The sequence below is a fragment of the Falco naumanni genome, chromosome 3 (genome assembly GCF_017639655.2).
Source record: "Falco naumanni isolate bFalNau1 chromosome 3, bFalNau1.pat, whole genome shotgun sequence".
Taxonomy (NCBI): Eukaryota; Metazoa; Chordata; class Aves; order Falconiformes; family Falconidae; genus Falco; species Falco naumanni.
This window is the reverse complement of record NC_054056.1, coordinates 7460892-7485696: the sequence shown is the minus strand read 5'-3', so window position 1 is coordinate 7485696 and position 24805 is coordinate 7460892. Positions and strand designations below refer to the sequence as shown.

The window sequence follows — 24805 nt, the reverse complement described above, 5'->3', positions numbered from 1 at the left end:
TGCTCCCTGCCCCTGGCTTTGACTTTCCCCCCTGCGCCTCAGTTTTCCCAGTTACGGAGCTCAGGGTCGAGCTCAGTGTGTCCTACCTGGCTCATTGCGAATGCAATTCCTCCCTTTCGACCCTGTTTTTCCCAGATCCTAAACCACCCTGGGCTCTCCCGACTAGAAGGGATGGAGTCAACCCCGCTGCCTGCCTGGCTCCCGCAGCGGTTCCCCTCTGGGCCCTGAGAGCAGCCCTGACCCTGGGGCACCACTGACCCGCCGGGAACACGACTGGCTGCCCGAGCCCCCGAAATGAGAAGGAATGACCTAAAAATAGCCCGAGCTGGAACAAGCTGGTGTTTGAATGGGAACTTTCTCCTCCCAGTGTGATGGACTCCTTCGGGTCCTGGGTCAGGGTCTGGGATGGAGACATTGGGGAAGGACCAGGGATGGAGATGGGTGATGAAGGGAAAGGGCTTTTGTGGCTCCTTCCCAAAGGGTGAGACCTCTCAGATGGAGCCGTTGCCTTTGGTGTGGGATCTAGGGGCTGGAGCTGGCATGGGGCCACCCAGGAGCCCGGGCTCAGGCCCCCTGGGGAGCCTGTGTGCTGCTGCTGCTGCCTTCTGCTGCTGTTGGGACAAGGGGGTTGGGGTGGTTTGGTGTTTGTTTTTTTTTATTTTCATGTCTCTAGATTGCCATGGTGTTTGTTTACCTAATATTTTCCCTTGTTTGTAACCAGGCAAAATGCTGCAGGGCTCTAGGCTTGGCAGACTTTGCAGTTTGGGAGGGGGGGAAACTGAGGCACGGGGCTAAAGGGGAGCAATAGGGCTCAGACCCTGCGCCACTCTGGCTGGGGAGGGGGGTAAGGGCACCCTGGGGACACCCAGCCCGGGGAGGCTGTAAGCAGTGGGGGCTTTAAGGAGAAGCCTTTCCAGTCGTGGCGGTCTCCTGGCTGATGGCCCCAGGGCTCGGCAGCAGAGCAAAGGGTCACGGCTGAGCATCGGTGGTTGGTGTTTGCTGTCCCAGCGCTTGTCCCCTGGGGAAATGAGCTGGGGACAAATTTCCCTTGGGCATTTTGGATGGGGCTTAAATGTCCCCTGTGCCATGGATGTCCTTGCACCTGCGATGGTCCTGCCCAGCAAAGCACGGTGGTGGAGGGGCATGTAGGACCAAGTCCCTGGTGCCACCAATGTCCCTGCAGCATGTCTGGTCCGGTGCCGGGGGGGACGGGCTGGGAGCCCCTTGGGGAGGGCAGAGGCAGCAGGGACGGTCATCAGCCCAGCGTCCCCTCACCTGGGGTGGGAGTCCCAAGGCTGATGGTCTTTGAGCCAGGACATGCTGCTGGACTCCGGCACAGCCCAGTTGGGATGCTCCCTGGTGCTACTGGTGGAGCAGAGCTGGTGCTGAGCCGGGAGCCGTGGGGTGGGGCTGGGACCCAGCTCCGAGATGCTCCTGGGTGACATCAAACAGCGTGGGTGATGCCTTGGCCAACTGGCCGCTGAGCCAGGGACCGGCACCCCGAAGTGCAGCCGAGCACAGTAATGGAACCGTGTTTTGGTGGTTTGCTCCCCAACGCGATGTCTTTGGAGCTGCGGCTCATCACGCCAACGTGTTATCTGAAGGAGCTGGGACCCCCGTGAGCCCCAGCCCCCCGGGACAGGGTTATTTAAGGTGCATTTTTGTGTGACCCTAATGGGGTCAGACAAGGCGCAGAGCCCAGGGTGCCCCGGCCGTGCGCAGCAGCCCGTGCTGGCCTGGGGAAATAACGTGATGGTCGGCTCTGCCTCCTTGCTGCAAGTAAATCAAGTTGCTGTGACATTTTACAGAAAGCAGCTCCGGCAGTGGCTGTTTCCCAGATATCCGGGGCTGACTGCTGAGGCCCCTTTGTATTTTTTGCTTTACGGTACGTTGAGATTTAATACTTGGAGCAGAATGAAAGCAAACTGGCCAAAGGCAGGGTGTCAGCAAGATGCAATGGCTCATCTCTGGAGCAATTTAAACTAAGGTTGCTTTTAGTATGCAAATATAGACGTGCATGAATATAGACATGGGCATGAGTGACAACAGGGTTGTATAACCCTTCTCTTCTGTTGGGGAAACTGAGGCACAGGGGGATGGTACAGCAGCCAGCCCGGGGGCTGCCCTTGCCTGCAGGGATGCTCTTCCCATCCCCTTCCCAGTCTCTGGCTGGACCAACTGGCTTTTGTTCTCTGTTGGGCTGGTGGCCAAGATGCCCTGTCAGCTTTCTGTTCAGTATTTCTGATCCTCCTAAGGCTGCTGCAGCCAGAAAAAATGTGACAGGACCAAAAAAAAAGCTAGGTTGGACATCTCCCCTGCTCCAGTTCCATCACATTTGCTCACCATTAGGCAGCAGCTGCGGAGCAGAAACCCTCACCTGAGCTCACCTCAAATCCAGTAGCTCCAAGGGTTTTATATCAAGTGATGATGCTTTAGGGAAAACTTGGGACTCTGGGGCTCCCTTCTGGCCCTTTCTGGGGGTTTTGGTCCCACAGGCAGCCCTGCCAGGATCTGGCTGAAGCATCTGAAGCCACACAGAGCGCAGCTGGTGGCAGCAGAGCCCGGCACGGGGCTGGGGAGAGAGATCTGGAGGAGGGTGAGTAGAAGAAAAAAAGGCTTCAGGGCCAGGGAGACAGTTTTGTTTGAAAATTTATTGAAAAATGCAATACAAGAAGCAATACTAAACACTTACGTCTGTCTAAATGCTACAGCAACTTTCCCTTTGATTTACTACGAAAGTCCAAAATAACAGCTCCCATCACTAGTTGATCTATAAAGAACTGCCAATTTTAAAAGTTCCTATTTTTATAAAGAAGAGTGTAAACAGCTAGCCTAGACAATTCACAATTGCCTTAAAAAAATTTTACAAAGCTCCTTCATATTCTCAACTAAATTATTTATTTAAATTTTTTTTACTTTTTTTTTTTTTTACAAGTTTCATCTCTAAGGCTGGGACACTACCACCTCTTAAAGTAATTGTACAATTAGGAAAATCAGCAAACCACAGTTTATTAAAACCAGAAATCAGTCAGTCCTTTGCTAACACAGCTGCGTTGGTCAGAGATTGCTATTTGGCAACCAGAGCTGCCGTTCCAGTTTAATGGAGGAGAACATGAGCTCCTTGCCTTCCTTTCTATAAAAACATTCATTCATATATAAATAGCTTCCATATAATGTATATTATACAATCAAGACAGTCTCTGGGTGAATTTGTAGAGTAGGAAGAGCTGGGAACATTCATATAAATAGACCTTCCTTTGCTGGTTTGTCCCTAGAAATGACACAGCACGCTAAGAGCCAAGGATGCTAAAAACCCGTCGGAGGTGGAAGGGGTGTGGGCAGCCCCCCCACGGCCCCGGCCGAGGATGGAAGAAGCTTCTTCTGCTCTTAATCTTCTTCCCAGGCTGCTGCTGCTGCTGCCATCCAGCTCCCGGGCTCGGGCTCTGCACGCAGGCGGCTGCGGAGGGGCAGCAGGGCTGGAAATCCCACGTGGGGTCAGACAGCAGCGTGATGGCAAAGGTCAGACGAGGCAATAACTTGTTTAAAATACTCAAGGAGAAGCAAGAACTTAGAAGGGGAAGCACGAGAATGAACAGCCTGGAAACAGTCCACCCAAAATCCAGGAAAAAAAATAATTAGGGTTATTCTAGTCTATGTGCCCTTAAAAAGGGACGTGCGCAGCCACGGTCCTTTTGGAAAGGAACCACCTCTCGTGCCAGCAGGTTTCTCACCCCAGAAATCCCTGCTCAGGGTGTTTTGTCCTGCTCATCGTGCTCACCCCAACTGAACACCCAGGTTGTGACAGTCTTTAAGTGCTACGGACAAAACTCATCACGCTGGCTTTGTCTAGTAAAGCTCGGAAATACTCTAAATGACTACTCAGCGTGCCCGTTTACTCCTCAGGTAACTGCTACAGGGTGAGAAGGAAGGAGCAGAGTGGCAAAAACCTAAGTTCCCAGCAAAGGGACATTGCTGGAGGGGTGCTCAGCATGACGGGCATTTAAGGCAAGCTAAGTTGAGGACAGCAGGGACACAGACCTGTTACAGGATCCGCGTTGCAGAGTAAGGAAGGGAAGGGCTGTTCAGACATAAATAGGAAGACTTAATCCCTGCGCTACCAGCTGTGGAGCCCAGGACTCCCTAAATCCCAAGTCGGATGCCCGGTACCCAGTGGAGGGCAGAGCATCACCAGCAGGGACCACGCGCACCCAGAGCAGCAGCTACTGGCGTGGGAATACTGGAGGCTGAGGAGGATTCACGGCCAGCAAGGCTCAAAGAAAGCAAAAATCCAGCAGCTCCAGCGTTTTCAGCGTAAGTCTCCAATCAATACTGACAGCTTAATTAAAATTGCACCTGAATCTGAGAAGCTACACTAGCCCCAGTGTAGTTTGAAAGCTGTTTGCAGTTAAACAGCGAGTCGTTGCAGCCTGAGCTAAATCCAGTGACTTCTGAAACACATTATTCAAATTCATAATAGCAGAGAGCTTTTTTCTTTATTGCCATTTTTTTCCCATCCTCAACTGAGGAGCAGCGGCAGAGCACTCCATGCCCTCGGCTACCAATGTGCCACACTATATATATATTTAAAAAAAAGAAATCACAACCTCAAAGTATACTAAAGTGTTCACAAGTGTCTGGGCAGAATCTTTACAATGCTTGTGGGTTGGTTTTTTGTTTTTTTTTTTTTCCTTTTTAAATTTAAATGCTGGAAGGAGAAACCAGGGCATGATTAGAACATCTCCACAAAGCTCATAACGCAGCAGCGGGAACTCAGCCCCCGGTGCCACAGAGCGAAGCACATCCAGCTGCAAAGAAGTCGTCTTCTGGTCATCTCTACCACACTGGAGATGGGGCCGGTGGTCTGCAAGCTGAGCCTAAAGATGCAGACACTAACCCTGGTATCTCATTCCAGCAAGGTGGCCACGATGCCTAAGGAAGCCCAGACCCTGATGCCGGCGCGGAAGAAGGGGTGGCAGCACCTTCCCCGTAGCTTGGCTCCAGCACCACCTGGCACCTCCTAAAATTTCTTGTTCGGCCTCTCCAAATACAGCTTCCAGGCCTAGGAAGGATTGTCTAAAGGATTTTAAATTTAATGATAGTACGATAGATGCCCTGGTATATGGGTAATGCGTTTAGCTTTAAATAGCACTGTGAGAGGAGGAAAAAAACCCAACCCATGACTTATAAAAAAAACCCCTAATTTATAAATCATGAACACAAACGAGTGAAAAACTATGACACTGAAAAAAAATCAGTTACTGTGAATGCTGCATAAGCCTACCTTAATAGCATTCAGAGTCCAAACACCTTAAATGCACGCTTCTAAGGGCTTTTTAATTTAACGGCATCTAGAAAACACAAACAGGTAGGCAGCACTCGGTAGAGACACACAGGAGGAAGGCGAGATGCTATCACAGTCCTCTTAAAGCTCTAAAATTCACAGTATAAGATACTTGAAGCAACTTCCAGTATTCCTTAAATCTAGTCAACTATCAAGATGTGTGCATAGGCTACACCACACAACCCTACTGTGTTCACACATCGGGGGCCTGAAACCCAACGGGGAGGAAAGTCGGAGCGAAGGCAGCAGCTCTGCCCTGCACGCCCAGGTATCGCGGCTGGAGTCTCAAGCTCCCTAGAGCTAAAAAATAAAATAATAATAATAATAAAGAGGCAATCGGAAATGCTGCACAAAACTGAAGTCTGACTTGCTCTAAACTGACTCTCCCGGCAGAAGGACCCACGGCTTTTTGAAGGCGTGTAGGGATCCTGCACTTGGAATTATGCGTGGATGTGGCTTATCTCCGTTATCCCTGACAAGGCGGAGGAAATACGACTTAAAACAGCGACCCTTTGAGCCCCGTGAGGTGTGTCGGGTGTCTGTATCTGAAGAGGCTATGCGTGAGAGGGAATGCAAAATTGAAAACCTGTAAAAAATATTCAGTACAGTTAGAAATATGGCATACTTTTGTCACAATATATATATAAAAAAAAAACAAACAAAACCCTATATCTGACAGGATCCAGTGGAGTCTGGAAAATCCCAAGTAAAATGAAAAAGCGCAACTCCTAATAAATGATATGAATGTCTCTGAGTGTCAAGTCTTGTAAATCCGAGGTCTTTGTGCTCCAGGTAGTTTCTTGGTAGTTTTGCTGGGTTTCTTTTTCCTGGTGTTGTGTCTGGCAGGAACGCTTCCTAGAAAGAGACACGCACGGTAAGTTACAGCTCCCGGCAGCAGCTTTCTGGGAGAGAGAGGAGCCCCCTTCCCTGAAGGGGCTGGCGAGCAGAAACCAGAAGGTGAGTGACCATCAGTGGCCGGTGTGAATTCCGGCTCAGAGCCACCAGGCACCCTGCTCCCATCCCTGACGGGCCAGTATTTGAAGAGCTGCAACCTCAGGAACCCTTGGGAAACCTGTGCCGTTTTGATTTAGGTTTGGAGAGTTAAAAAGCTCGACCACAGCGTCTGTTAAACCATTGCTGTCTCTCCTCTCGCCTAATTTGTTCTCGTTCTACCTCCCGAATCCCTGAAAGTACCAGCTTTGTCAGGATGAGGCAGGACACAGCAGGGCAGGGCAGCACCGACCTGGGCAACACCAGTATCACCAGTGCGGGTGTTTACACCTTTACAGCATTGATGTGCGGGCAGAGCCCTGGGATTCCTCCAGCAGCTCTTTCCCCAAATCATCAAAACTGCAGAAAAGGGATCTTTCCAGGCAAGTCAGGAGCTTGGGATCCAGCTCAGGGGGTACCTGGCGCTGGTGCAGGCAGGGGTCTGCGTGACCCCTATAGCCCAGTGTGCTGCTGGTGCATCGAAGGTGCCTGCACAGGCAGCACAGCTGCATCGCAGGAGCCACGCCGCTTGTTTGAGACAATTTTGGCTCACTTCCACAGCAGGATTTGTCTGTATTTGTGACTGCTTCATGAGCCTTAAATGATTTAATAAGAACAGCCTGAGCAGGAGTCATCAACTAACAGTAATAATTTTGCTTAAACTTTGACCATATTTAGCCAAACCGTGCACGGAGATCGAGTCCCCCGCCCCGGGGCGGAGAGCAGCCCCCATCACGCATTGTACGTGGTCTTGCTACTTACACAGCCTCGCTACTCCTCCGCGATCTCTGTCTCCTGGTGCACAACCACTTTGGTCACCGACATGTCCGGGTGCTGCTCCTTGGCTGCTTTTATCGCCTGCGCTAGAACCTGAAAGAGGGCACGTTTCAGAGCACGCCACCGAGGGGCTGGGGCGGGGGGGGTGAGAGACTATTCCTAACTGTGGGGAGGGAAAAAAGAAAAGTGAATCCGCTTCAGCTGCACAGTTTGGTGACTTTTGGTGCCATTAAAGATTATTTCTGGAAGAAAAAGCTGTTTTCTAAGAATATGTCACATCTCTCCACTGCCCCATGGTAGAAGATGGATGAGAGCAATTAAGCAAATCCTGTTTGTTCTTCCAGCGAGTGTGATGATCGTATTTTGGACATCTTGTCAAAGACATTTTCTGTTGGAATTACTAAACTAGTTCTTGTCATACGAATATTCTCCAGCCCCATGATACTTGCAACTAAAATTAAATTCAAAGTATAATTCTCTGATGACAAAATCATCACTTCCAACACATGCTGGAGGCCAATGAGGCTGACTCATCAGAAAGGTTTCACATAAAGCTGATGAGATTTAATGCAGGTGCTGAACACTACAAAATTACTTTTGGCACTATGCAGCAGCAATAGTGTTTCAGAGTTATAAGAAAATAAATGCATATCATCCAGATATCACGGAAAACTTATTTTATGGGGTTTGTGGATATATTTTTTTTTAACATTGTACTTGTACAAAATCAAAACTTTGCTGCCAACACCAGTTTCAGAACAGAATTAAGCTCTTCTTGCCCAGCTACACAGCTGCATACTGTCAAAAGGCTATTCGTTACAGAAATCACTTCTGAAGTTTTGTTTCTACCCCAGTAAAATTCCCCTAGGTTATTTTCTGGTGAAGCTGACTTTGGAAAAGCAGTCTGTCTAATTTGTGACAGCTCTAAGAAGCTCTTTTGGACCGCATCCAAGCTCCTACCTGGTCGTGGTCTACATCTGCATCTCCTGTGATGACAATCCTCTTCTCAATCCGCGTCTCTGAAATGCCACCTTTTACAGTCTAGTACAAAAGCAAAACACTGCCATTAGTCTAGCAGTGGAAAGGAATTTGAGTGCACTGGGGCTGCCTCTCTAAAGACGGTATCCAAAAATAGCGTTACCAAACGCTGCCGCCATACCACGGCATCAGAATCACAGGGGGAAACTGCTGCTGCTCAAAGGAAAACTGTCAAATATTCATTTTCTCAGAACGGAGGCAGGGAAGAGCTTTCACTCACAGTACAGCTCTTCTCTGTTATCCCACAGGACAGTCAGAGCCCGTGTCCACAGGCTGCACTGCAAATTAACGTATAATCCACAGTCCCAACTGGGTGCAGGCAGACCCGGGACCCTCGTGCTTTGTTTCAGGTATTAATCGCATTTTATGAAAGGAATGTTCAAAAGCTTTTTTTTTTTCCCCCCCCCCCGCTATTCAACTCTGCCCATCTATCACGTTGCTGGTTTTGTTGTTGTTGATGTATCGTGTTCCCGTGCTGTTACCTTCGTGATCTGCGTGGTGGTGGTGCTGCTGGTGGTTTCCGAAGTGATGGTCTGAGCAGTCAGCAGGATGCCAGGGTCCAAATCTCCATTACCACCATCTGTCTGTGGGACAGAAGGACAGGCCGTCAGCCTCTGTGGGCCGTGTGGACAGAAGCAGGGTCACCACATCGACACAGCAGGATGCAATCCCAGGGCACAAACTCCTCTCCACCGTGGACCGCGGGATGGAGCGAGCTGACCCGCAGCCAGCGGAGCTGCACCAGGACCGTGCAGGTCTCTGACGGCGCAGCACAAAGCCCCTGGGCTTTAAGGCTGGAGAAGCACAGATCCACAGCATCCCCCACAGAGGACCTCTGCCACCCCTCAGCCCGGGTGGGCTGGGGTACACTCAAATGTGGGCACACGGCTGGTCAATGCCCCTCGGTGCCAAGCAGCGTGCTTGGACCACAAAGGGAGCCCAAAGCAGACACCTCTCCCCAGTTACACCTGCCTGGGTCTGGGGACATCCACAAAGCCAGAGAGCACAACCTGACTCAGAAGGGACTTGTAACCCGTCCTTCCTCCTGCCGACACCTTCCACATCACTCGCTTTCAACTCTGCAGGAGCAACGGACGTCCAGGTACTTGCTGAACCAAGAACTTTTCTAGCTGGTTACTCGGTTCCCAGCCCGCACGACTCGACCTTTCAACTTCTGCCGAAAAACCTAAACCAAGTCACCCCCGGCCGTGTCTCCCTGGCCCTGCAGCACCAAGGAAGGCTGGGCAGCACGTGGGACCGTATCTGGAGTTACCACAAGGTGGGACTATTTCCCACAGACTGGAAGAAATCTCCATCGTCACAAGCCGGTGCTGCACTTCCAGCCTTCTCCCAGCCCTGGGGACGCACTGGTCCTCATTTCCCAGTTAGACACGGTAACAGCAGCAACCAGAGCAAAACTCCTCTGTTCAGCTAGTCCCTCGCTGAGAATCGGGGCGATGTCTGGACACCCCTCTACTCATCCGGGAGGATGCTGAGCAGCCGCAGGATTCCTCAGGAATCCCAAATTACACAGGCAAGGTCCATGGGATACCCGCGCCCAAAGCTGCATCCAACTTCACCGCACTCCAACAGCAGAGCATGGGCTGCTTCCAACAACCACAGTTATGACAGACCCAAGCTAATACAGGCTCCAAATTCTCAAATACATAAATAAAACCTACTTTAGCTTGAGGGTTAATTTTAACCTCAACAATGAAACCATCCCTGCATATGTTGGTACCCCTCCACTAACATTTCTAGTTTCCAATCACCAGATACCCACTCTGCTTACGTTTTATACCAAACTTTAAACCTGTTTCAGGCTCAAAACCTAAAGGACAATCAAATCATTTATAAACCAAGTTCTGAAGAGGCATAAACAGCAAGGAGAGCTGGGGAAAACGAAACAGGGCGTATCTTGCAGAGAAACAGCCAACTCAGGTTGACTCCGTACAACCAAATCTACACCCTGAAGCCACCAGTGCTGAAGATAAATTCTGTTTGCACACACATCTTGAAAAAATAATTAACTCTTCTGGCATAGTGAAAACACTCTCTATGCTCCTCTAAAAATAGCAGATGCACCTGGAAATAGGGTCCACAGCATCAGTGAACATCTGCACTGTGACTCGGATGCTGAGAGAAAGGCAGGTGCTGCTGCCTCATCCAGAGGATCTGGAAACAAAATGCTTACTTGAGTTTAATTAAGCCCCTGGAAAATTAATCGGAACACACCTTACCTGTGCAGCTTCGTAGGTGATGGTCTTCGTCTCTGTGTGGACGATGGGGACTTCTTTTGTGGGAATTTCGCTTTTGACAGCGCTGGACACGTCGGAGATGGTGACCGTCTGTGTCTTCACTAGCGGTGGCTATGAGACAGGGTTAAAAACATCCCCGTAAAGACCCCGTTAGCATTTCTACATCTGACCAAGCCGCTGGCAAATGTTCTGACACTGATCTGATAAAAGCACTGTGGGAACCAAGGTTAGCCTGGAAATCTTTGTTTTGAAGCCTCTGGGACAACACACTGCTCTGAGGGCAGGGATCATGCGTGAGGATTAAACGGACAGAAGAATCCTCCGGACCAGCCCCAACACTGTGCCCTCGGGTCAGCCCAAGCGAGGCACTGAGGGCTTCACCAGTGTGCCACAACACCACTAAGATACTGTCTCCACTGATCACTAACTTTCTAATTACTAGAAGCTCATTGCCAGCTGCCAGTAAAAGATGACCCCCGTCTACTGATGACAATGTCAAGATTAACACAAACCCTGGGCAAATAGACGTGATCACAGCTAAGAAGCTTTATCCTGACTGCAAGTGAAACACAGTATTATTAAAAATCCTCCTCAGACCCTAGGTCTTTGACTTTTATTAAATCAATGTCAGACAACTCAGAAACACGACATCTCGAGTGAGAAATGGGGAGGGGGGAAGAGGAATCAGTCGTTCCACCACCTGATAATTACCCGGAAGAAGACAAGAGTTAGTTCAGACCCACAGGGTTTTCCCAGAGGGTTCGATTTCTGCTCACCGTCCCCAAACCTGACAGATGCCACCGTGATTGTTAGCGGGGGAAGTGGGCACCTACTTAACCATAAGCAATTAATATCAACACTGAAGCAGGCAAAAATATCTCCCATGATGGGGAGCAGAAAGGGGATGTCAAAGCTTCACGTTCACGGTGTAAAAGCACGTTTGACAGCGCTTCGAATTTGCTCTGCTGCGCTAAGGCTCAGCCTCCGGTACAGCAGGAGATAGCAAAAACCTTAAGGAACTAAAATTACATGCCTTTGGAGCCTAAATGTTTCCCTTTTGGGGGATGCAACAGGATGCTCTGATCAAAGAAAAGCAAAGGGCGTTGTGCTTAAATTGTATTTAATGCAAAGATAAATTGAGAGGGACTTGTGTGCACCGACCGGGAGATTAACCAGCTAATTAGCTCCAAGCATGAGTCCGAGCCAAGCAAAGACAACTCCTCTCGGGGTCTGTGGCATCTGCTTGCTGCAGTGTTCGGTTCCCGCTCCAAAGCCAGCCGGGGTGGGGAGCAGGCGCGGGAGCTCACTACCTGGAAGCAGCGAATGACTGCCGGCAGCCCGTTATTAACCTCGGCGTCGTGACACTCGCCGTTTAGCTTTCTAAAGGCAAACCTGTCTTCGCCATCCTCTGCCACCTCCTCCTCTCCTCCCCAGGGCTGCCGGGGAGGTGCGGCAGGGCTGGGGGGGGGCTCCAGCTCAGAGAGCTCCGAGTCCTTCTCCACATCTGCACAAACCCCCTTTCCACATCTCAGGTCCTCCTCACTCGCGGGGAGGCTGGGAGCTGCCGCCTCCTCCTCCTCCTCCTCGCTGCTTAGGGAGGAAGCACCAAAGGCACGGCTGGGGGAAGGCTCTGAGGCGGGTGGCACGGGGGTCTCACTAAAAGCTACCGACTGCTTTGAGCCCCCCCCAGCAAAGCCAGTGTTAACACTGCTCCGCTCTGGCACTGCAGCCACATCCTCTCTGGAGAGAAAGTCACTCATTCTCTAAAAAGAAACGAATATACAAAAAAAGGCCAGAGAGAGAGAGAGAGAGAGAGAGAAAGAAAGAGAGCGTTAGGGAGAACAGGAGGTCATGAAGCATAAAGGCAAAAACATATTTCTTATAATATATCACATCTCCAGTAACACATGCAACAGCAGTGGGACCAGGCACTCGAAAGCTTGAAAACCTTTGTGCTCTGCGATGTGTCCAGCGCATGTACTGACACAGCCCTCCTGGTACGCCAATAACCCCCTCTCCTCAAGTTCAAGGAATTAATATTAAAACAACTCTCGGCCCCTAAAGGAAGAGCCACTGCTAAGCACTTTTTGCCCAGTTTGGAAACAGGAATAATTTCAGTGTAGCAAACGGGGACTTGTGCACATCCAAAATTCACACATGCTTTAACAAACCCCACCGCCTGCACCAAAATCGTACCCCAATTCTGCTTTTAACTCCTTTAAATATTTTACACGGTGTTTTAAGTTGCTTGTGGAGGTTAAAAGAATAAGCCCAGAATTACTGTGCGCGGCAATCTCCGGAGCCAGTGCTTTGCTCTTTTCCTCACCCCTGGGAACACTCACGTTTCCGAGCACCCCCCTTGCTGTTGGTCTCTGGGATAACTAGCACAGATGATGGCTTTGGTAAAATTATTGTAAGAATATCTACCAGTTAGTATTGAAATCAAGCACTTCAATTACCAAGAGGCTCCGGAATTAGCACGGCAGTCTGGTCATCTGAAAGAATTTGTACCATTTCTTCAAGACAAAAACCAGTTCAATTAACTCAGCACAAAACTTTTCAGCTGAGGAATAAAGAAACGCGCCTTTAAGCTGGAAAGCTGCTCGTGCTGGTGTGCGCCGACCCCGCCACCACCGAGCACGCCGCTCCGCTCGCTGCTCCGCAAGCTGCGTTCCACCATTGATTTGGGAGCACCGAAGTCTTTGTAACGTATTTTATCCCCCAAGCGGCTGGTGCACGGGACCTTGGCAGCAGCTAAACCTCCCGAAGGTGCAACATAACCGGCATTTGTGATGGTGCCTGGGAGAGGAGACCGGTAACGAAGCAGCGCAGCCCTCCCAGAAGCAAGTGAGCACGCCTGGAGCACCTGAGATATTTGGGAAGAGCGTGCCAAGCCAGCGGGTTTAACCAAGGCTGGTGCTATTCTGCTCTCCGTTCGGCTCGTTAGCAAAGGTCTCAACTAGGTCTTCTCACATCTCTGGGAGCTCTCTAGCCAGGAGGGAAGCCACAGTGACAGAAGAGAAGAGTTAAAGCATGAACAAGACAGCAAGCCTTAGCAAAAAACAGCTCTTTGCCTGGGTGCCCGAGCGATGAGCACCGCATATGCGCAGAGAAGCAGCGTTTCGGTCCCCAGCAGTGGCTACGGTCCTACCCTGTTCTAGAAACTGTGTTTCTCTCATTACCGACATGGAAAGTTGCCTTCGAGGAAGGGCAGAATAAGCTGTTACGGGCACCTCCAATTTGACATATATCAGAGTCATCACATCATCCAGCATCAGGGAACAAGGAGGGAAAAGACCCAGAGGGATGCTGCTTCATCAGTGCCATTACTCTTTCTTCTCAGTAATTAACCTCACAGTTGATTTTTGGTAACTTTGTATAAAAATAGCCACATACCTGTTCATCCAAAACCAGCGATTAAATTTTCATACAAGCACAGCAAGTCCATTTTGTCAACTGTTAATACCACCACCAGAGTTAGAGTAAGACAAAAACTGCTGCCTCACTCTCTATTAAGAAGACTCTCTGGGCAACCAAAAAACTGTAATTTGTGCTTAAAATGCGAGGTCTGAAGCCTGTGGATTATCCGGTAGGATGCATTCTCTGTACGTCAGAAGCTTTCACCCAGACTGACCCCATCTAATGGCACAGTTCAATAGTGCACTAAGAATAGGAGCTGCTTTATGTAGGAACAAATAGATGCTAATTTTAGTATCATTTCAATAAATGACTCTTCCACTGTTCCTCCCGGGTATTTTTCAGTTCCCTGCTGCTTTATGCTGCAGATAGATTACCTGTAAGATTTTTATCCATTAAGACTACCAGCCTCGGGCTTCCCTTAAATTCTTGGGATGTTGCTTAGGAAAACGCATTTAATAGGAGTGAAGGGAGAGCGATCAGCACTGTGGCGATCAGGTCAGACCGCACACACAGGGAGCGTTATTTCTGATCAAAACCCACTTCCATACATGCTCTGCCAAAGGTATATCCAGATCTCACCCCCACTTTGCCTAACGCAAGATAACCACGCTGCAGTATTTCACAAACCAGAACAGAACAGAGGTCAGCAGCTTTCAGCACGCGTGTCTTCATCTTGCTTTAAAACCTGGATTTATGTGCTGCCAATATACTGATCTTCCCTTAATTATATATGCTAAGTCTTGTAAATTAATCACGGGACCTTGAGAAGGCACATCTGGGGTTTAATGGAAAATGCCTTAGGAGTGAGATTTCCTTGCAGAACAGCTGGGGCACAACTCTGCCGCGAGGGAGAACCACAGATAAACCAAGGCAGATTAAGCAGCTACACAAACGCAGATCTAGTTGAGAGACAAACATTTGTACACAGTCAAAACAGCTTCCCAGCTCCCTTTCGTGCACAGAAAAAATAATTCACGGTTTGGAAGTATCTTGTACAGTAAAAGCATAAAGGAAGGGAAAAGCTTAAATGCAGCCTATGGCGACCATATACTGGCCGTCGGCAGAGCGAGTGCGGCAATAAACATGCAAGCTGTAAAGACAGACTGAAATCCTGATAAGATCAACTGATCAGTACCACTTTTTTTCTTGCCTTCCTATTCCACTGGTAAGAAGGTAAGACCACTGAAAGGTATCTGTTTCTATATAAAATTATCTATTTACATACACTTAAAAAAATACCCCAAAACTACTGTTTGCTCCTGTAGTTAAAGAAGCAGTTTGCAGGTAGGCTAGAATATTATCATTCTATTAAAAAAAAACCAAACAAACAAACACAAAAACAATCCCTAGGAATTTGAGCATCTGATCTTATCAAGATTTATTTTAATGCAAATGCAAGAGCATTCCTATTTTTAGGGCTCAGATTTGCAGAGTTCCAAGCTCTCCTGGAGACCCACGAAACCTGAGAGTGCCTGGGCTGCAAACTGCTCATCTCCAGAGACACAAAACCAAACCAGCGACGCCTAAAATCAAGCGTGAAGCGGACTATTTGCACAAGCCATACACGGTGTAAAGAAAATACAGGACAGGATGCAACGCCCCAGAAGAAACAAATTGAACCAGACATGAATGCAACTAAAAGATCCGCCTGCTAAATACAAATCTTTGTGCACCTGATGCTGACAAATACCAAGGATACAGCTTAAGCGTTACGGTGTAGTGACACACAGTAATTCAGACCGGGGATAAATTAATAACAGGCTTAACTGCATGGCTGCTACCAGCGACCAAAAAGATTTATTTGGCTTAAAAAGTGGGTTTGTATACATTTGTTTGCCTGTATTTTTTCCAGAACCTACCAGTTTGGATCAGGATATACCGGCATGACCCAGCAGCTCAGCTGCTTTCTGCAGGACTGCTGCTGCCTCTCTCCCCCCAGAAATACCCAATTATCCTCATCCCAAACCAGACTCCTACCCTGCAGGAAACTTACGGACTGTTAAAATGATGTCAACCTGCCCATCACCGAAGACACTGGGTAAAAATTGATGCAAGCATGAAATTGCAGTGCACACTAACTCCCTACACCACCACATGAACCGCTATAAATTCCAGCCGGTTTGGGCTTCCCGGTCCCCTTCTTTTTCACTATGGCCCTGCAGTCGTTAGCGCTGGCGCGTGTTATTAGGTTATCCCCGAACAAGTACCCGCACAAGCTCACAGGCTCGGTGTGACCGTCTACAGATGCACACGTAGGTGACATTGCTTTTGCAGCGAACCGCACTCACCGGTGAGAACTCCCAGATCAAATGATGCTCAATCTCACAGCTGTCAGAGCACTTGGGTAAAAAGTATTATAAAAGCAGAAAACAAGAAATCCTTATTTCACAATACCTGCTATGCCTCACAGAACTGCTTTGCCTTAAGGACAGAAGTTAAAAAAACATTTAGAAGCCGTTCAACAAACCCTGGCATTGGAAAATTATGGCCATTACCTACGGATCTGCATTTTTGGATGTTTTTTTTTTAATTGCCATTGATCTGATCACAACATCCTGACCAGCCTAGTCAGACGACAGAAGAATAAAAGAGATTTTGAGTTAAAAGAGTTAAAAGTAAGGCTAGAAAATACACAACAAGCTTAAAAAGATGGAATTGCTGTCATGAATAGGAATCCCAGGATATTACAAGATACACAGCAGCCACCTCCGACCCAACGCATCAACTACTTGGCAACATGAAACAACCTCAAGATCAACACTCCAATTATTAAAATCAGGTTGATGAGCAGTATGATTCCTCTCCCCATCCACCCCGATCCCCTTCCCATCCTTTTTGTGGGGCAGGTGCCCTTGGATAAGGGGCTTCTTATCCCAAATTCCCTCTGCAGAGAACAAAACTGCTTGTGGCGTTGCACAAACCGCCTCGGGTTTGCTGCAGCAGCAGCAGCAGGTGAGAAGAGTGGGGTTTGTAATGATACCATCGGAGTTTCTGACGGACACTAATCCCACGCTGCTGCGTTTCACTTGCTTCGTTTTGTAAATAAAGTTGCAGCTCCGGCGCTGGGCTCATCCGGGAGAGCAGCAGCACGAGCCTCGCGCTGCTCCGGCGCAGCCACGTTTGCCTCCCTGTCATCGCCCGCGACAGCGCGGGACGAGCCGAACGGCTGACCCAGAGGTACGTAACCTCACAGAAGAAAAGTTGGGAGTTCAAATTAAAACCGACTCGATACAGCCTCTAGACACAACCTCAGGCGGCCCCAACCAGCTCAGACCAAGCGGAGGCTTGCGTCGTATGACAAGCAGAGGAATGGTGGTTAATTAGGAACTGGTTAATTAGAAACAGGGTTTCTTGACTTACAAAAATAGAAAGGCGCATTTTTGTCCTCGGATTAATTCAACGTGCGGGGCAGAGGCTCTCACCGTCGCATCGCGTGGCACTTCTGCTCGCGGAGCAGCGTTCTGCAAATGTTTTTTCCTACCGCCCAGTCTCAGAAGCAAAGGAGAACGTGTCAGTGCCACGTCAGGTACGCAGCCGAGCGCTGAACCTTCTGACCGCTCTGCAAACAAGCCTTGCTTAAACCAAGCCGGATTTAATCCTCAATTGAATTATCCTGGCCAGCCTGAGAGCACGCGCTGGTCACCGCAGCCCTGTGTGTCCCCTCTCCCCAGGAGCACGAGACCCACACCAGAGCACCCAGCAGACCCTGAAGGCAACTGGGAAGGAACTGGGGTCCGATGCCTTGGAAAAGCAACACTGAGGGTGTGTTGTACACAGCTTTTTTGTTAATAAGCAGTGGAAAGAAGAATCTGATTTGCAATAACATTTATTAATGATAAATGTACATATTTACAAAGAAAAATCTGAGAAAAAATACAAAACCGAAAAAGTGTTCCAAAAGAGAGCATTTTAGGTAAAAAAGAAAGTGTTTTTAGTCCCCACAAACTGATCCAACACAACTACCACCGCTAGGAGATCCCAAAGTGGCACAAAGCAAGGCTAGTCCTTCCTTCCAGCTTCACAAGCCAAGACAGATGCCAACAGGGACATGAGAGAAGCCACCGCTGCTGGGTTCTCCAGTGTCACCCACTAGTAAGTCCAGACCAAAGAGTTTCTAAACAAACCCCTAATAACCCTTCTTCGGGCTAAATTCTTCCAGAAAGCATCCGACCTCATTCTGTACATCAGAACAGGTGCCATCAACTCATGCCCAGGAAAAAAAAACCCCAAACCAATAAACCAGGGGAATAATTCTCAGAGTGACAAATCACTGACCCTTCCGTGGAGCACAAGACGCTTTGCCCACAAGCTCCTCGAGCAGACCTGCGGTGCGGCCACAGCAGGGCCAGCCCAACCTCGCTCCTGCGAACACAAACGGCTCCCTTGGTGCCACGCCGAGGAAATCCACCCCTCCTCATCATTTCAGGACAAGAGGCGACCACGGAATCCCTGCTCTTTAGGGTCATCCCGTCACTTACTGCACAAACCGCACGGGCGGAGAGCTGGTCTCACCTTAACTCCATACCCTAACCCGACCCTCAGTTCATCTTCTACCGACCTGCAGGGCAAAGCCGCACACGGCAGGGGATGTAGACAACGCCGTCATTTATCTCTTCACTTTTAGTAACAGGAAAGAAAAAAGGGATGTTGCTTTACACTAATGCACACCTCGAGTACCACTGATGACCGCCACATACCGAGCCCCAGGCCCGCGGCAGCCTCGGAGCAAAACCTGAGTTCCAAGCAATCGGCTCTGGCACGCTGGCTGCTTCAAAATACTAATGTCTGCTTTTTCCTAAAGCACAAGAAACTATTCTGCATTTTATCTGGTGCTCGGAAGAGATGATATTGGGGTGAGAAGATTCAGAAAGTGAGCACAGAGCCAAGCACCAACTTTGGGATGGAAAATGCCGAAGCCTCGGCAGCCGTAACCGGATCCCACAGGTCAGCACCAAAGAGCTTCGCTGCAGCCGAGCGGCCACACCACAAACCACTGGGAAAGTCCAATTACCATCAACGCTGCCCGCAGTCTTACCGCAGCTACAGCACCGGCGGGCCACATCAAGGAAACGTCATTTTCTGCAGCAGGTCACACTGAAATGTGAGGATTTCTCATGCCAACTGGGATGAGGTTCGGTGCTGCAGACCTTCCCGGCTTCCCTCTGGAAGGGATAACTGAGCTCTCCATCAGTCGCCGCCTGGCACCGCACCGGCCCCGGATGAAGGGGCTGCGTTAACCCCCATCGCGTGGGGCCAGCGACGGTGCTGGGGCAGCCGCCGGGGGGCTGCCGGCGCTTTGCAGCAAGTTTGTTCCTGAGGCAAAAAGGGAGCAAAGTATACGTGTTGGTTCCGTTACGAAGACCTCTGCCCTTCAACAAAGCTGGAGCGAATCAACCCTCCCTGTGCACGGGTACAACTGCAGCATCCCGAAATCCCTTCTTTCAGCACCACATCCTGCACGGACATCAAGGGAAAAGGGTGAAACCAGGAATGAACCAGCACAGCACCGACGTGTACCAGACACATAATGTGCAGGAATGGGGTATATAATGCGGAGCGAAACCTCACACGGATTGCCACAGGGCACGTCTGGAGCTCCCCGACAAGCAGACGGGATAGAAAGCAGGGGAGCGACCGGCAAAGGGGCTGGAGTGCAGCGGGCACGTCGCTGTGGCGTTGAAGGGATGAGGGTTCTGTTCCTGGCAAACTACGGGCTTCCCCTGTCAGGAAAGATCGTATCCACCCAGATGAATATAGATAACTGGCCTCTAAACTGCCAGAGAAATATAAAGCATTTGTTCAGTTCCTTTATCTGCAGTGGTAATTGTTATATAAATCCAAAAAATGTTCCTGAGCATTCTCAGAGCATAAAGTTTCAAAGTTATTTTTGCTGATAACAACCAGCCTTATCTCAAGATTAAAAAAAGAAAAAAGCGAGAGAGACCGTTTCAATTAAGAAGTTGAAGAATTGAGTTTGAATGACGGAGTGCACCTCTCATCACTCTGGGTACGACACCCTGAGCACTATGTTCAAACATTGCTCCGGGCAAACATTTTTAGACTTCAGATCCCTTGGAAACGACAGATAGAGCTACAGCAACCATGGCTTTGCAAAAGCCACCAGTATGGCTTCGAAGTACTTGTCAGTGGTTCAGGAGAGCATACACAGTAACCCCGGCAGCGCCCAGAGCAGCATCACGGCCACTAACCCTGGCTACCGCTTCTGGAAGGAAGCGGGTGGGTGTTTGAGCTGCTCTTCTCCAGGAAACGTGGACACAAAATGGACAGAGAGATCCAAACAACTCCTGTCCCTTCCCTCTCCGTGCCAGGCTGGGGAGAACCAACAGTCCCTGTTTTTCACCGCGTCTGTTCCAGTTTTGGGAAGGAGATTCAGGCAGGGAATCCCAGCCAGAAGCATCCCCCGCCGGCTTCTTCCATCCTGCATCTTCTGCACAGCACGTGGTCCCTCAGCATCCTTCCCCACCTCTCGTCGCCAGGGCCCACCTGCTCAAGATAGCTTTCCTACAACTTCACGCCGCGCTTGCGGGAGCTGAAGCGCATCCTCAGGCGTGTTCCTCGGAGGTGGGCACGCTGCCCCCCCAGCAGCACCCTCCGGCCGCTGCCCATGCTGACAGCTCTCCTCCGCGCCACGGCACACCTCTACAGCCACCCAGCGACCCCCACACCCCCAGTCGCTGGAAAGAGGAAGACTGTGTATTAAAGGCAGTGTATCGAAAAGGGACAAGACCTTCCAGTGGAACATCAGCGGTCTCAGAAAACAAAGTCCTAAAGGCACAAACCGGTGAACTAATCGGAGCGGGTTACAAGAGTCATTGGAAAGATTCCTGCAAGAGTCAAATGAAGGGTTTTCACCAGCAACCTAAGTTTTGAGACGGCGTTTAGAGAGCCTCAACCTGTACACTGAGAGCAAGAGAGGTGGCTCAAGAGGTCCGTGATACGCCACGGTCCTTCGGATCAGACAGCACATGCCATAGTTGCCTTATATCTTTTTCCTGCAAGCTTATCTGCTAGCTTCCTAAATAACACTGTTCACACAGATACAGATCTATAAAGGGTTATAAATACAAGTATTTATATATATTCACACATTTTAGTCCCTGTAATAAAGGTCTACTCCTTCCTCTCCTGTGCTGCTGGCACAGCTACCAACACTGACGGTGCTGGTGGCTGTTCTCAGAAGTAGTTGTGTCTACACAATCCTCCAGAGAATGCAACAGAGAGCTGATTACTACTGAAAGGAGAAGCGGTTGGCTCAGCTCAGTCCCACAATGACTATATACAGAAAAGAAAGCCCTCAGACACAAAGTCCCATCTCCCCTCCAGCTCGCAAACCAGTTCTGCAGCTCATCTCTGAGCCTGCGCAGCTCAACCAGGGTAACTGGGATAAACGTCAGCATCATCCAGACAGTTACATTTGTAGGCAATAAACAACAAGATGCATGCAACGAGTTTGTTAAGAGAAGTCAAAACAATTGATGGCTTTAACATTAGAAGCGTATCCTGATGTGGTAAAGTCAACATGCTAACAGAGGAGACGTACCTAACAGCGGGTTACTCCATTCCTGTGACCTAAGCAAACATGCGTCAGTTAGTTCAACACAAATGAAATCAAACACATCTGAAGCGCACCAAGACCGCCAGATTCAGAAAAATGATTCATCTATGTTTACAATAAACATTTCCTTGCAATGGGTTTTCTCCTACGAGACGACTTACTTTCTTGGAAACAAGAACAGGGGTGCGAGAGGGAAGCTGCGATGCTCTGCGGAAGCCTTCCCCCACTGGGAAAATGAAGTCGCCTGTCCCTGTCTCTAAGTTAACACTAACAGCAGCATTGATAATCAGCACTTTTTATTTAAATACCAATCTGAGTTTCCTAGAAAAGGAGTGGTTATGGATTAGATTCGGCAGATTGCTGCAAAGCCTCTTTTGGACCAGTACCAAATGTTGTTCTTCAGCCCGTGAACGCCTGATATTTAAAGTGACAAGCTTAAGAGCAAGTCTCCAGCAATTCCTACGTGAAGTCTACGGGGGCTGAAGAAGCAAACGTCTCCTCCTGTGTATTTACACTCCCCGTCTGCCCTCTGACAGCAACCGGGAACACGGGTCAAAAGAATTTGCTTTTGCACAGTAGGAAACTTCTGGATGGACCTGGCAATCCATGACCACTCCTGCCAGGTCCCGGATCACAGCTACACAACAACAGACAGCGGGATTAACACGGCGGCCGCAGGCGTCCCTCCCTGGGACAGCGAGATACGGAGATCAAAGACCAGGACAAGGAAGATACAGCAGAGGCTATGGCCGGGGAATTCAGGAGCTTTGGTCTTGAGGTTTCAACATGACCCTGTTGCCACTCAGAGAAAGAGCAGCCACCAAACAGTCAGTGCTACGACCAGGAGAAAGGACATCATAAAGGGAATACGTGGAGAAGGAAAAATGCTAGAGTACAGCTGACACTTTCTGAGTGATTTCTGCTCTTCAGGAATTGGAATAGAAACCTTTGGAAGAGTTTCTTCACTTGCTGGCCGGGGAAAGGCTGTCTCAGTAGGTATCTCCTGCTTTTTTAGCTTGTCTTCGTCCTGTACTAACAGAGGACGTTGCTGTGTCTGCTTTCATGGTAGAAGATCAAGAAAGACAGAGAGAGATGAACAAAAATGACAGATGGAAAGTGCCCAAAATGATACTTGGAGGTGTGCAAAGCGTTAGGACAGCTTTCTTCTGAACGTAAAAATAAACTGCCCTGGAGAGCAGAGATGCTGGTGCCTTGGGTCACACCAGTCTCAGAGCTACAAAATCTAGTCCTCTCTGCAGAGCTTGTGAACATCTGCATCAGGATCACGTGTGTTTTGTCACAAACCTCTGGATCGTGATCCCTGCCCTCCCAGAAAAGTGTATGCTCAAAGCCTGCTGAAGTGTTTTGGAATTGGAATGGTTGAGAAAAACGTTCGAGGCATTAGAAATAGAAATGGCGTAGTACAAAATGTGGTCTCTGGCAGCTTCCTATTCTACAGTGCCCTTAAAAAATAGCGTTTGTTAAATATCATTGAACATCCAGACTGCAGTGCAGATACAAAACGCTTTTTCAAAGTTCTGATGACAGTATCAAAATTTCAATTGTTTTGAAAATTCTACTGGAACGAGTGAAAAATTGTTAATCTTAGAAATCCCGAGCGTGGAACAGGTGGGATGGCAGTAGGAGCATTGCAAACTCCTTGAATTTTGCTCCGCACTTCAGCACTTGTGTTTCTGGAGTCTGAAGAATGTAAAAAACCAGAATGAGTAGATCATCACACGGGATCATGCAATGGCTCTAGTACTTTCGTGGAAGAAAGAAAAGATTGTGGGAAACGTTGCTGTTTAGTAACTCTCCATCCCTTTAGTTTGCCAGACCTGGTCAAACCCAAGTGCGCCTAGGAGAGGAAAAACTTGGCTCTAAGCTCTCTCAGTTGAGCTAGCCTCCTTTGATCAGTGCAGTATTTTGGGACTGGTTCTTTGCACACCCCTAAGTGATGAGTACTGGGGAGAAAATAGCTGGGAGACTGGGCAGCAAAAGAAAATATAAAATGCAAGAGTAACATGATCATTAAAACAAAAAACGGAAAGACAACATAAAAAGAACAGGGTACAGTTAAACTTTCATAATTGCTTTTCTCTCCGAATACACGGTTACATCTTTCATGCAGCTTTTTCGAACCAGCCATGCACCAAAATAAGCAAAATCGAAAGCTGCAAAAGCTGCAGCAGTGCAAAAGTCCTCTCGGTGTGAGTTATGAAACTACTTCATGTAGCCAAAAGAAAAAAAAAAATGTTATCCAGCAGCTGCTGTTGAGTTTTTGCTTGGTGCCATTGCAATAGCAGAAGTCTGGTTCAGAAGCACATATCAGAACAGCAGCTTTACCTCAAGCCCACCAACCTGTCTCTCAGAAGATAGGACAGTGACTTTCTTGACCTGGACACACAAAGCGTGTTAAGGTTCAGTTGTCTTGCAATAAAACATAGAGGAACAGCAGAAAAGCAGCCCCTGGCAGAATACCCTTTGGCCACTACAACAGGGTGAATATACCACCATGAGCAGGAGAATCGGGAATGCTTTGCAGCGTTATTTACCATCCTTAAACCTGCGCAGGTGAAGGGAAGCACCCTCCCCTGGTAAGAGCCTGGTGAAGATGCATTTCTGGAAGTTCACAGCAGAACGTGTCCACCTCAGAGCCAAGACCACTTCAGAGAGGATCAGATTAAGGGGGAACTTCTAGAAATGCAAAGCCAGGGCTGACCCCAATTCTTGCATCGCTGTGGATCACCGCAGCCTCAGACGGGGAAAGCCCACACCACCCAGCTACCCTGAACAGCAGCCCCCCAAGACCTCACAAGGCAGTCACCTCGCAAGAAATTCTTCATAATAACCAAGAGTATCACTCCTGAACTGCAGCTGTGGGGCTGGAGCCCCGGCCCTCTCCCACCCGCACGCCCAGGAACCCCACGGCACCGCGGGCTGAGCTCGGCACCGCTCTGCTGCCCACATTCCCGCAGAATTCACCCTGCGACTCGGCAACCGAAGGATGAACTTTCATCCATCCGTGTGTTAAACAGGGTAATGCCAAGGGTAACCATCAACCCTGACCAGTTCTGAAGCGTTTGTTTTTCTAGCAGGGTTTTCTAGCCTCTAATTGTTCATGGAATTCCTCTACGCTTTGTGGAGCCTGTAGTGAAGGTGGCCACTAAAACCCCTTGTACCTGTTACAACAACCCTCCGTCCACTGCAAGATTCTTGCTGTTTAAAAAGTATCTCCCTTGCAATGGGTTGAAGATTAAACACAAGCTTATCTGCAGCGCTGCGGGCAGGAAGGGGAGGAGGGTGGCTTAAACCAGGAGAGAGCCTACAACTGCAGCCAGGATGCGATTTTTCACTTGTAATGAAAAATGGCATTTACTATTTAAAAGACTGATCACCACGGGT

General features: G+C 49.1%; 1 protein-coding gene across 47 annotated transcripts in view; it reads right to left on the bottom strand.

Moving 5' to 3' along the window:
• Window positions 1-2631: 2631 nt before the first annotated feature.
• EPB41 (erythrocyte membrane protein band 4.1) overlaps window positions 2632-24805 on the bottom strand; it is a 96311-nt gene continuing 74137 nt past the window's right edge. For 33 of the 47 annotated variants that reach the window (XM_040587364.1, XM_040587344.1, XM_040587342.1 and 30 more), the window contains 6 exons: window positions 11715-12167; window positions 10387-10515; window positions 8629-8730; window positions 8069-8149; window positions 7094-7201; window positions 2632-6196 (listed from right to left, as the gene is read on the bottom strand). In XM_040587364.1, the coding sequence (XP_040443298.1) occupies window positions 7103-7201; window positions 8069-8149; window positions 8629-8730; window positions 10387-10515; window positions 11715-12167 (864 nt within the window). In that variant the 3' untranslated portion in view covers window positions 2632-6196; window positions 7094-7102. Of the gene's footprint in view, window positions 6197-7093; window positions 7202-8068; window positions 8150-8628; window positions 8731-10386; window positions 10516-11714; window positions 12168-21679; window positions 23388-24805 lie in introns of those variants that run through there. The other 14 variants (XM_040587356.1, XM_040587358.1, XM_040587367.1 and 11 more) reach the window with 3 other exon arrangements.